Genomic DNA, 14,140 nt, shown 5'->3' on the forward strand with positions numbered 1-14,140 from the left:
TCAACATAACATTGCAAGGTAAGTAATCCCCACTCATTTTTAGTTCAAATACATAACCATTAGGTAGATTTAACACTAAAAATTAGGTAAAATCAAGGGATTTGAGCTAGACCTAGGGTTTAATGAAAACTAAGGTTTTATCACATAATTTGCCATGTAGTGAACTAGAAATCATATATTTGTGATCCTTAGGTGATAGAGAACAACTTCCTTCGGGAAAAAATCTCGGAATCCGAGCACGTGGGCCCGGGGTCGGAATTTAGGAAACTTGTGTTAATGGTTAGGAAATTGCTTAAATAGCTAGAACTCAACCTTGTAAGCCTTTATTTACTAGTTCTTACTTCGTTTGATTAGTTTGGGATTGTCCGGCTTCGAATTAAGGACTTGGGCTCGCTCTTGGACATTGGGAGTGCACTTTGGAGCGAGGTGAGTCTCCTTTCTAACCTTGTAAGAGGGAATTGTCCCCATAGAATTTTAAATGAGTAATTGTTGCTAAATGCAGGGGCTACGTACGTACTAGGTGACGAGAGTCCGTGCATAGCTACTATATGATAATTGTTCGGGTAGTTTGGGACCACGTCATGTCTAATTGGGGAATATCTCTTATTTTAAATTGCCAATATGATCATTTTGATTTGCTAGAGACTTGAGGAAATGAAAGGTGAACGTATGAGTTTGTTGAGCCTTGGTAGGAATTCCCTTGCATGTAATTGCCTTATGTGCTTTTCTTGATATTTTCTTGATGGTTATGGATCGGGCCGATCGCCTCGGTGATAATAGATGCATCTATGGTTCGTGTCGCTCGACCCTCGGCAGTGCACAATTTATTTTCCGTTGGAGCGGGCCGTCGACCTCAGCATGTTTGTGCATGATTTATATGCCTACATTTAGTTATGACATGATCACTCATTTGATATGAAAAAGGGAAAATTGGTAATTTAATTATGACAAGAACATGAATATGACTCTTCTATTAAACGTGTGTTATTGGAAATCCTTCATGCTGTATATCTCACTTTATTATATTATATTATCTTGACCTTAGTAAGTATCAAGTCGACCTCTCGTCTCTACTTCTTCGAGATTAGACGGGATACTTACTGAGTACATGTGGTTTATGTACTCATGCTACACTTGTGTACTTAATTGTACATGATTTGAGGCAGGTGGATCTGGACATCATCCTGGTGCGCATCAGTGAGCACGCTTAGGGACTTCTACGGTGAGCTGCCTTCTCTCTCATGCCGATCCGCAGCCGAAGGAGTCCTTTCTTGTACTTTTTGTTTCTGTCTATTCTGATTCAGACAGTAGGATAGTGTATTATTCTTTTGTGTATATTCTACTAGTTGCCCGTAGCTTGTGACACCAGGTCCTGGCACACACAGTAGTAGACATTTATTTTTGGGGTTGTATCGCTATTTTAGCACTTTATGATCTTTACTGGTCATATCTTTAAATTCGAAAATCTAGTATAACTATCTTTGGCTAAAGTAAAATGAGAACTTAATCACATTCCGCACCGGCTGGCCTGACAACGGTGTTAGGCGCCATCATGACCTGTTATGGAAAATGGGTCGTGACAGTTCATCTCTCCAAGACTTCTTAGACCTACCTTTACCCCTTCCTCTTACCCCCAAGGCCAACCTCTCACACCTTCTGACTGGGGCATCTATGTTTCTCTTCTTAACATGTCCGAACCATCTCAGCCTCGCATCTCGCATTTTTTCCTCCACAGAGGCACTCCCACCTTATCCCTAATAACTTCATTCCTAATTCTATCTAACCTCGTGTGCCCACACATCTATCTCAACATCCTCATCTTTGCTACTTTCATCTGCTGGACATGGGAGTTCTTAACTGGCCATCACTCTGCCCCTTACAACATGTTGATACCCAATTTTTTTCTATGTATTCTTGTACCCAAAATACTTCCAAAATAGCATATGTGTGCATATATAAGCACACCCATGAGTTTTGGTATCTTTCATGATTTTTAAACCAAATTATTGCCTGTTTTAATACCACAAAAATCCAAAATTATTCCCAAATTATCATTTTTGGTGAATAACTTATTTCATTCTCATGTTTACACCAAAATATAAGTAAGGTAATTTTTGCATATTTTTTAAAAATTCATTTGGCATTTTTAAAGCTAAATTGCATATAATTGCAATCATAGCCTATCTTGTAATTTTTAGCATTTTATAATTATAAAATTTAATCCCAGCATTTTTAAATTAATATTTATACAATATTTATTTACCCAGTACTCTTAATTTACTTTTAAAATTGTGTTACTATTTTATAAAAAAATTAAAAAAGGAAAAATTGGCTATTTACGACTTAGCCCAATGCATTTCAATTATAGCCAAATTGATAACCCAATTCAACCCCAATTTGTGCCCAAATCACCCCAGCCTAATTACCCAATCAACCCGACCCAGTACCCATTAAATCAAACCCGCCCGCTTTCTTTTAATCTGAGCCGTTGATCATTTTTGATCAATGGCCCAGACCTCCCCTTTCCTTTTTTAATTTCAAACGACCCCAAACCCTACCCATTCCTCACAATACGCCGCCTCTGAATCCTCCTCTTTTCTCAACTCTCTCTCAACTCACCTCAAACCCTAGCCGTCGCCTCTCACCGAAACCCTAATCTATGGCTTCCCAGACTCATCGGAGGCCTATACCGGCCTCCCATGGCTTCTATGCGCTCATCTCTAAGGTCCTATGACCAGATCTTGAAGGGGTCTCGACCAAGCCGTTGCTCGATGGTTGTTCTCCGGTCGCCTTCAACCTCTGTCCGGCCAGCCATGGCCATTCGAGCTCGATCTTCGACTATCCTGCCTAGATCTGGAGTTTCCAAAGCCTTTCTCATCGCCTGGGTTTCTTATGAAACCCTAGCTCTAAGGTTCCTTCTATTTATTTCTTAGATCTGCTCCAAGATCTATATGTGTTTGAACGTTATGAGCATGTTTCTCAAAGTTTCCCCAATTTTTTGCTTTCAAAACTCTATGTTCTTTTAACTATGGTTTTAGGTTAAGTTATTTCGAAATTCCTCTCTTATTCTTGGCATGTTTCTGACTTTGTTGTTTGTTTTCCTTATCTGAGTAAGCATGTTGAAAACCCTAATTTTGTGATTGTTTGAGTCTGTTTGTTAAGATTTCATTCGATTCATACGCGGATCATCTCTAGGTTTGTTTGATGTTAAAAACCCTAACTTTGGGAATTTATTCGAGTTCATGAGCCTATCTGTCTGGTTTACTGAAAACCCTAATTTTTAAGGGTTTCACTTGGGACTCTAAAATTGCTTGTTGTTTCACCTGTTTGTCGTCTCTAAACTCAACTGATTTGAAAACCCTAGTCTCTTTGGGAGGCTATTCAAAGTCCTGTGAGGTTGTTTGTGCATGCTTGTATGTTTGAAATTATTCAACTTGATGCCTTGTTTCAACATTTCTTTTCTCTATATGTTATACGCTTGTGATTCTCACTCGACTCCCTGCATGTTTTCGACTCCTTCTCTCTCTATTACACCTTGAAGTCTAACTAACATGCTTTGAATGTCTGCTATATGCTATTGCTGCATGATGTTTCTTTTGCCATAACTTAGCCTCGCATGTCTGCTATTTGTGCATGCATTATATACTGAGTACCTCCTGTGATTTATTTAACTCGAAATTGATTTCAAAAAACTTTTCCTTCCTTGAGATCCTGATTTTACTAGCTTGTCAAAGTCTAATTGATTCCTTTTCCTTTGATTGGCCCCACTGAATCTTTCCAAAAATAATTTCAATCCTGTACTTAGACTTAATTGCCTATTGTATGACTTTACTGTTTCTTTTATGGCAACAGCCATTCTGCTTGCAAGGCTGGTTCTCCTTTCCTTATTTGGATACGGTTAGTATCCGTTTGAATAAGAATTCCCTGATTAAAGGGGAGCCTTATACTAATTGATTCTGATTTGTGACCATGCCATATTTGTGTTAGATTTGTACTTTTTATCTTATTTCTCTACACGTTTTCAAAGCTATAAATATCTCCTCCCTTTTCTTTGAACACACGAACACAGAACGCGATCGGAGTCCACAAGTCACTCTCACTTAAAAACTCTTTCTCTTTTACTTGTGCTGCTGTGGACTTTGTTTACTCTACTTTCTCCTGCGCTCTTTTGCTTCTCTACTGGTATGTCTCAGTTAGTTTACATGTCTCCACCACAATGTGTTTACTTCTGCCCACTTCTGTCCAATTCTTTTAGTTGATATTTGTTTCTAGCATATTGTAACATGTTCCCCCCCTTTCCTTTGTAATTCAGTATTTAAATTATGTATGCATTCTGTCAGTTGTTTGTCATGAATTTGATACTTTATGAATCCCAAACCCTCATACCCCTTTATAGGTGAGTTATGGTTTGGGGCATAACAACACTCTAATATTGTTGTCCATGATTCCGGATTGAATTCTTTGAATCCCAAACTCAATCAGTTCCCATTCCCTTTCCCCCTTTATGTGTTGTTGAGCTTTAGACTTGGGTCTGGCAGTGTCCTAATCACTGTCCAGACTCTGGTCTGACCTTCAAGGGTCTGCTCTTAATGTGTTTGACCAAGCAGGTGGTCAGGGGTGTGCCAGCCTACTTTGTAGCTAGGTATGACCACCACCTGTCATGCCCCCCCAATTCCATTTCACTTTGCATTTACTCTTAGCTATAAGTTTTGCCCCTCTCTTGCAAGCCATGCTTGGGACCCCCGAGCTCCCTCTGAACTTGGATGCATGAGAGCTGGCTCTTCCACACTGCACTATTCTAATTCTGGTAGTATCCTGGGTGTAAGCAATGCTTGGAATCCCTAAGATTCCTTGGAACTTTGAAGCACCTTGGATAAAGAGAAGGCTTTGGAAATCTGGATCCAGGAAGTGGCTCAATCGCATGTTATTAGACATTAAGGTTGAATTAGGCTACTCGGATCTAGCTGTTATCTTTTGATGTATCCTTTAATTTCCAGTTTGATTCATTGGGTTGTAATAATTTTGTATGAAACTCGGGGAGTATAGTAAAAGGGTGTGGGAGGGGTCTTTACTTTTCTTGTATCCAAGGGGTAGAAATCATGAATTAGGATTTTATTCAAACTAGAAATCCTGCCTATAGGGTCTTTAATACTGATTCAATCACATAGAGACCATGCCTATAGGATTTAACGCTTAACTTTACCGCAAAAATCACCTAGAAAGCATGTCTATAGGATTTAACATTCATGTTCTGTAATGACACATATAGAGATCATGTCATAGGCTCTTGCTCTGCATATATAAATGTCATTAGGCAAACCGTTTATAGGCTTAATAACAAAGTTGCATATAGACATCATGTGTATAAGACTCTTATTGATATCAGGAAAGGGTGTTAAAATCAGTAAACATATAGAAAACATGCCTATAGGAAACCTCGTCTTTAATAGCATCATTCGTTCTTAAACAGTATCGATTGCTGGAACTAGTGTCTTTATTAAAACCGGTAATTTTCTACTTCTGAAGCCCGCTAAAATTGGTAAATCTTTTTCCTATAGCCAATCTGCACTCCCCCGAAACTCGTAAACCTTTTAATCAGTCTACATATTTTCTGAAATAATTGGTAACTCTTTTCTAAAAATCGGTTTGCATCTTTTCTCTTTGTTTAAACTGATAATTCTTTTTTCTAAAATCAACTTGCATCTTTTCTGAAACTACTGGTACCTCTTTGCATCTTTTTCCTGAAATTAATAGATCCTACGCCTAGGTTTTTTATTTCAACTCATAAACAAGGGTTGGCTAACTAATGAATTGGGTCAGTCCCTGACAACTGTATCCGAGTTGCCTAATGCAGACTCTCTGTTTAAATACATGTGTTGAACCAGTCCGCTCGCTGCTTAATTTAATCTAAGACCAAATCAGTATTTGTCAAGGCATGCTAAACTAAATGATTGTTTGACTTCTGGGGTTAATTTGAGCCTTGTATGCTTGCTTGTCCTCCCCTTTTACTTGATACTTGTTTTGAATGTCGAGCTAGAATTTTATCCTTTAAACTCTACAAAGGCCCCCATCCCTTTCTTCCGTTTTAGGATTAGAAGTACTAATACCCCGGGACTAATAGGATTGGGACGGGTAGTAGCATGCGATAAGTAAACGATACCGTTCCGCGCTTTAATACCTTAATAGGGTGGGAAGGGTAGACATGGAGATGATGATTACACGTTAACACTCCGCGTACAATTGAGTACCAGTGTTGTGCGAATGATCCATGTAATGTATAAACGTAGGACCCCCTTCTCCTTCTTTATTAGTTTAATAAAATTTTCTGAATCTTTAAAGCTATTGCATTTTCAATTCCTGCTTCTCGCATGATCTTTTCGGATTATTTGCACTAAGTACTTGACCTTTTTCTCCACTTGCACGTTTTTTTACAAAATTGCTCCTTTAAAATTCAGCACTTCTTTTAACCTTTTGTGCTTCTTGTACTTGTTTATTTTTTTACATCTAAAGTCACAATGGTAGCATGGTCGGGAACCACACTAGTAGATCTTGAGGGGTGCCTAACACCTTCCCCTCGAGATAATTTCAAGCCCTTACCCAAAACTCTGGTCTGCATCTTTAATTCTTCTAAAAGTGTCATACTGCACTATAATCATTAGGTGGCGACTCTCCAAAATCCAAACTCTCAAAAAACCCAATTCCCAAAGTGGGAAAAGAGTTGTCTTCCCAAATGTCGTTAACCCGATTCCGCGAGGAAAAAGGGGGCGTCGACACAACATAGCCGGTCTAACCACTACCTTGTAGAACTTTCCTTTAAGTCTCAACGGCACATTCTTATCGCACAAGACACCAAAAGCGAGCCTCCACTTTATCCACCCTGCTACGATACGATGTGTGACATCCTATCAATCTCTCCATCATTCTGAATCACAGACCCAAGGTACTTAAAACTCTCTCCCTTGGGAATGACTTGCGTATCAAGCCTCACATCCCCTTCTGCTTCCTTGGCAACAAGGCTCAACTTGCACTCTAAGTATTTGTCCTTGGTCCTGATCAGCTTGAGACCTTTAGACTCAAGGGTATGTCTCCGTACCTCCAGCCTCTCATTAACACCACCACGCGTCTCCTCATCAGAACTATGTCATCTGCAAATAACATGCACCAAAGCATCACCCCCAATTAATTAAACAACAATTTAAGACAACCAAATATTTTCATCACAGACTAACATATTTTTGAAAATTTTTAAGTGACTTGGGAATGCTTACAGATAGCCAAACTTCTGTGTCCTAATCACAAAATGAAGTGAGGTTAAATTTGAATTGTTGCTTCCCCTTGCTAACTTCCTATAAGAAATGTAATAATAGGAAAAGAAAGAAGACTTGCGAAGTTTAAGGTGGAAATAATGGTAGTTATGGTGTTAATGGCGGTACTAGTGGTGAAGGGGTAGGAGGTCCTAATGGTGGAAGAAGAAGTGAAGGAGAGGGGTAAAATGGGTTGGCGGCAGTAAAGTGGCATGCCACGTGGCCAAAATTTCCAGTGACATGTGGGATTGGGCGTCCACCTTGGACAATCTTAACGGATGAGGGATATATTTGAGTCAATTGTACAACCGTAGGGGTATTTTTAGACCAAAAGTATACCTGAGGATAAACTTGATCTTTTTCTCATACTAGAGGGATATATTAGACTCTTTCCCCTTTTGGGCAAATGAACTTCCATAACTCAAAATCAAAGCAACCAAACACTCTGGTTGGTACTTTGAATAGCACTCACAGAGAAGGCTAGAGCCATGAACTGTAAGTGGAAGGAGTCCCTCCTCCTTTGATACTGTAAACTTTTTACATGAGAGGGTTGCTCAAGTGAAACGCACCCACCACCTCCAACCTAAAGATTGCGAGTTTGAGTCAGCAAGGAAGCAAAGTGGGGACCTCCTGGGGAGGAGTTAAAAGAAATCAAGTAGAATTTACCCAGAAAGGCTTCTGCACCCAGTCAACATGAAACAGAAAGGGGCTTGCGTAGGAGAGTCGAAGCACATTTATACAGTTCAGGAAGTTCAAAAGTAACGGAAGAAACTCCCTTTTACTGCAAAGTTGAGCAAAAACGAAGCACCAGAAAGAACATCAGAGAAATGATTGGATCTCTGACTCTCAAAATAAACCTAGGCAAAATCCATTCGTGGGGAATTGCTCCCACTGATGGCACTAATATAATAGCTGAATTACTCCGATATGATAAAGGAAACCAGACACTTAGACCTGCAAACTAGTCATATTGGAACTGAGGTAGGGGAAGCCATCTTGAACTCTATCATTAGTGAAGTGAATAACTTAATTTGGAACCAATTGTAGATTCAGCTTGAAATTAAACTATTATACAAATGTCCTTTTGTTTATAAACAATGTTCGCACCCAGATGAGAACATGCTTCCACAAAGGTCCAGCAAAGATTAATAAAATTCAAACCTCCCTATAGTGCTAATTGTCCCCAAAGAGCAGCCATTGGCTAATGGTTCTGTTTTACCAAAAAAGTGTTAAACCTTTTCTTAAAACGAATTAATAAGAAAACAGGGGGTGAATCCTAGTTAAATATAATAACTACTAGATCTGAAGACTTAATGCATTAACAATGTAGGATCATGTCCGATAATATTTAATGTCGATTAAGAGTGCGCAATGATTGTCAATGAATGCAATAAAGAACGCCTGCAATGAATGTAGACAATGGCAATAAGTGTAATAAGAAGGAACTTGTCACCCAAATATTAGATGACTTGTATGATTCTCCTTCCTGACAACAACGTGGAGACAATACGAAATGAAGGTGGACAAGAGATCCTTGGATCTTGTGAGTAAGGGATATATGTTGAATAGTGGAATCAGTGGACCAGACAAGCTTTGTATATTCTCTGTAAACCTTTACAATGTGTTCTTATCCCAAAAGTGAATATCCCCTTTTTGTTCTTTATCTCTTCCTATTTATAGGGGATATTCCTAAGAAACCTAAAAAGTACAACTGAAAGAATATCCAATGGAATATTCCTTCTTTCTATTGTAAACTTATTCTATCGTTGCTTCCGTACATTCTTTACTTGACCTCGGCACTAATCCTTCTTAAGACGACTCCTCGCCATTGTGCCATGGTCGTCTTAATCCTCGACCACGTCCATTTGCAGTTATTAAGTCCAGTCCAAATTTTGACCAATACAGGTTCCAAGAGATCAACCATTAAGGGAGCATGATGTGAAAAAAAGAGTCAATACTTAACAACCAGATAAAGAGAAATAAAACCTAACCACAGATGCATTTCAGAAATTTTATTTGTTGTATTTCACTACGATGGCTCTTTCCCTGGATAATGGTCCTACCACTCCGATATCAGCCATATTGTAAATAAGACACCCGTGAAGTGCAAATATGAGCCAACGGTGGAAGTCCCTGAAGAGCAACTCCCTCTGACTTTAATATGGAAATTACCTAAGGTGTACGCAAGAAAGGAAGAAACTGCAAGTGCGCCTACTTACCAGAATTGCACTCCAAATCAGATGCACTTCAGGTCTTGCTCAGCCATTGTATATGTGACACCTTAATTTTCAACCTTAAGAAAAGCAAAAAGAAAATTGTAAGACATTAAAATTGAAGTTAAAGAGATCTGAGCTGATAAAGATTCATTTGTTTGTCACTGTCCATGGCCTATAGCTAACTTCTGTTGCTTCACTCCACATAAGTTTTTGGACTGGTCAAGTTAAAAAGAAGTCGATGTATGAGCAGCTATTCCCGGGCAAAATAATGCCACCAGAACATCTGCTTAAATAATATCTAAACCAAAGACAAGAAGACTCAAATGACTTCGCCGCAACAGGTCAATTTCCAAATACTATTATTACCAAGTGCTTGTTTTCATTTTTTTTTGGGGGTGCTTGTGTGTGTTTTGGGGGGGGGGGGGGGGGGGGTTAAGAGAGTGTGGGAGAGGGAACAATATATCGCCTGTAGATTATATGTACATAAATGAAAAGAACATTTAAGAAATAATTCCGGAAAAGAAAGCTACCGAACTTCTCCATCCTCACCAAATTCCCACCATTGTTGGGGTAGATCCAGGCACCCGTCTCCACCTTTAACTATCTCAGTTTTATGAGTACCAACTATAGCAGCAAGGAGCTTGAAAGCATATTCAAAGGCCAAAAGGCCCAAAACACAAACCAAAGAAGAGGGCAGAAAAATAATCCAACTCACTGCACCAGAGCAAGCATATTCAGTTTAACATGCTCCACAAAACAGAAACAGGACACATAATGAACATACCTGTGTGTTACAGGTCCAAACACCTAGAAGAGAAGAGTTCAAAAAAAAAAAAAAACTTGAAAAGAGTGCTCCATGTAGTACCAGCTTGACATAATCTTGACTAAAAACCTTTTGAACAACTTGTTACATGCATAAATCTTCAGGTATCATTTACTTGAGCAAAGCACAAAAAAGCTTACAGAAAAGACACCTATTCGGCTATTCCCCAACAGAAATATTCCAGGGTGGAATATGGCCCATGATCAAAACTCCACTCTTTCTTGGTCAGAACACAACCTCAGGAACTACCGTTACTAATATTGTACACAACTATCAGCCAGCAATAGGTGCTGGGAAGCAAATTCAAAGCCAAAACACAAACCAAAAAATTCAAACGACGACAGAATTTGCCCAATTCATTGTAATGAAAATTTATTATAATACACGAGCAAGCCAGCAGATTACATTCACATTTCGCACAAACACAAAAAAGAAATAGAACTAACAGAGCTGCCTAGTAGTCATTCATCAAACACCAAAAAGACAAAACATAAAGAGATAGTTCCCTGATGTACCAGATTAACAAAAACTTGTAACTAGAACCTAGTGCACTACTTATAACAGACGTACACTATACAGCTTTCTGCTAAAGACTCCAGAAGATAGAGGCCATAATCAAGTGAAGTTGCTCCTATGTCCTCCAAGATGACAACGAGGTACATGGTTTGGCAACGGACAGAGGGATCTAGAAGGTGGCGCCCGACCAAAAGGATTACCGGTATTATCAAACTGTGGAGGAAATAGATCATAATCTCCACCAATTATATGTGGCCTCCAAGGTCCTGGGAATGGATTAGGACCCCCTAAAAATCTCAGGGGATCGACCACTCTTCTTCTGCTTATCATCTTCCTTCTCTTCCTATTCTCCCAAGACTTGACAAACTTGTCTTTCCAATGCCCCCCTTCCCCTCCTCCAGATGTGTTGGCATCACCAAACTGCTCCACATACTTCTTCTTCCACAGATCATCACTCGAAGCCAAATACCGCAATTCAGAGCTCAGACAACTCACTTCGGCTATCTCAACACCGGGTAGCAACTCCAAAATCTTCAACTTAAGGTCAGTGGGAAGTCGCATAAAGCAGGGTGGAAGCTCTAAACCGGACTTATCACACAAATCAATCAGCAATGGCAATACAAGCCCATCCTTAACGTTCCTCCAAAACTGAAACACTTCCCTCTCCGGACAAGTCCCAAAAGCCCCATTATTTACTTCCTCATGTAATCCACAGTTAGCCCAGACAACATTCAAGAACGGAACCAACTGATCCTCATTCAATGTAATTCTACGTGTGGAAACCCCACCAGACAATGACCCGTGAGCAACAAAAAACTTCCCTAAACAATGAAACTTCAATTCAACCCTATGATGAACAGCCGCCTCAGGCAGGGTGTAAAACAGAGTCATTCGTGAAGGTGAAGCACCCGAAGGCCAATAACATTTCCAAAACTGGGACCCACTAAGTTGAGTAAAGGAAACAGGGTCAAGGAGAACAAACCCAGATTCTACAAAAACAGCGTGAAGCGCAACCACCAACAGCTTATGGTCACGGCCGCCGTCATCGCTCAGCTCATCCGTGAACACTTTCCTCAAAAATCCAGGTACAGAAAACGACTTCGTCATATTCGCATCAATTGTCATGTCGCTGTAATCGACCTCCATAAACTCCTCCGTTTCCTCTCCCTCAAGTATCGAATTTACCGTTTTTGTCTCAGGTTCCTGGATAATTTGGGTATCCAATTTTTTGACTGTTTCAGGTTTTTGGATAATTTGGGTTTCCAATTTGATGGGTTGAGATTTGGGGATATGGGTTTCAGTTGAAATTGAAAACCCATTTGGCTTGAAAGTGAAGAAGATAAGATCACCGGAGGTAATACCAAAGGATTGAAGCGTCTCTTCAGAGGGCGAAAGGTCGTCCTTTCCGTTGAGGGAAAGATGAATGGAATTCGATGAAGATGAAGATGGAATTGCTTGAGAGATGCGTTGTTTCAGTTCATGAAGAGTGCAAGAAGCAGACGGTATGTCGATTTTTAGGGTTTCTTTGGTTTCGAAGCATCTGATTCTGAGTTTCATGGAGGCTTTGGCTGTGGACTTGATTTTTCGTATGCGATTGTTTGGAATTTATTCAAGCCGTCGGTGGAAGGAAGTCGGAGAGTGTATTTGGTAGGAAGAAGAATGTTCCCATTTGAAATACGTTTCTTGAAAACAAGTTATTTTCTTATTGAAATATTAATCCCTCCGGTCCACAAATAAATGATCAATTTACTTTAGTCACACTCATTAAGAAAATACAAAATTTTAGATAAAAATAATTAATGTGACTAAATTACCGTTAATTAAATATTGCAGCATAGTTAATGTGAGGAGTAAAAGACTTTAGGATACGTATATGTTTGGCTCAAAAGTTAACGATGTACTTTGTAAGCGATAAAACAATCAAAAAATAGAGAAGGGGTAAATTGTAATCAAATATAATAAGCCTAGAGATGCAAAGATGATAATATTGTTGTAGATCTAATATTGCAAAGTGACAATGTATGTTAATAAGGTATTTTCGTCAGAAGTAGTGATATAGAGAGAGAAAGACAGAAAATGAGAGAGTTGTATTAGATCAGATGCCCCTTTTTACAATGTGGAGGTCTCCTTTATATAATAGGAGACCTTCCTCGAAAGAATCAAAAAGTTACAGAGATAGGTAACGTCTCCCCCTAGTATAGACACTGAGTTCTAAACGACGTCGCTTTCGTCCTCATGGCCGAGTCGTACCCGCTACGTTGGTCGGCGTACACTCATTGGGCGTACCCACTGGCGTAGAGATACTGAGGGTCAAATTTGACCCTATACAGTTAGTCCCTCCGCTCGTTGGAGACGCGTTTGGTGGGCGTCTTCGGCGGGCGGAAATGCGAACCTCGTCTTAGGAGAATTTGACCTCGACCGGGGGCGGAAATATGAACGAAGTGAAACATATGACGCTGTTGAGCCGCTGACGCGTGGCTTCCTTTTTGGAATGATGTCATCGCCTGTATGCATCATCATTATATTTGCCCCCGAGGCGGTTCAGAGGATGAAGTGACGTTTTGGTTTCGGGCGCACGTTTTGAATCATGACTCTTCGATTCCTGTGCAGTTTATCCTTATAAGTATGAGAAAGGTTTGATCTGATTCCACTTTCAAGCCTCTGAAAAGTATTTTCTGATACACCCTTTTGCCTTTCTTTCCTGTAACCGTTATTTCGTGAGGGACTTTCCCACTTCTGTTGAAACCACACTTCCTATTGTCAGTGCTTCGTTTCTCAAGTAGTATAATCATGGCAAAACGCGGACAAAATAATAAAAAGGCCAAGGATAATGCCCCGTCTAGGGTTCCGCCATCTTCTGGTGGTGAAGGGGAAAAGGCGGAGAAGGCCCTTGTTCCTCTCAGCGTAGACAATGTCCTTTCGAAGGAGATGCACGTTCGCAAGGATTTTCCGACTAAAAGCCCTGATCTTCCCTGGGAGCACAGCGTTTTGCTACAATCCCATTTAGACGAGCTGCGAGAGACGCACCGTATTCCGGACCACGTGGACATGGTTCCGGCCGGGACGGATTATGCCAATGTGCACCGGCCTGGATATTGCGCCTTCTACGAGTACCCATTCTTGATCGGTTACGACCTTCCAGTATATACTCTGGCGGATGAGCTTTGCCGTTTTTACAATGTGTGTCCGGCCCAGCTTACTCCTTATACTTTGAAGGTGTGCCGTATCATGACCACCTATGCGGCCAGGGCTGGGTGCAGCGTCTCAGTCCACCACCTCTT

General features: G+C 40.1%; 1 protein-coding gene across 1 annotated transcript; it reads right to left on the reverse strand.

Annotated features, from left to right (window-relative positions):
• On the reverse strand, nt 10,673–12,535 carry LOC109226788 (F-box protein SKIP22-like). Its single transcript, XM_019391652.1, has one exon. It carries the CDS (start codon nt 12,414–12,416, stop codon nt 10,959–10,961), a length of 1,458 nt encoding a protein of 485 aa, XP_019247197.1. The 5' UTR covers nt 12,417–12,535; the 3' UTR covers nt 10,673–10,958.

The sequence above is a fragment of the Nicotiana attenuata genome, chromosome 6 (genome assembly GCF_001879085.1).
Source record: "Nicotiana attenuata strain UT chromosome 6, NIATTr2, whole genome shotgun sequence".
NCBI lineage: Eukaryota > Viridiplantae > Streptophyta > Magnoliopsida > Solanales > Solanaceae > Nicotiana > Nicotiana attenuata.

Bases quoted from the DNA above. Each gene is read 5' to 3' on its own strand.
- LOC109226788 (XM_019391652.1), bottom strand. From the start codon at position 12,416: ATGAAACTCAGAATCAGATGCTTCGAAACCAAAGAAACCCTAAAAATC.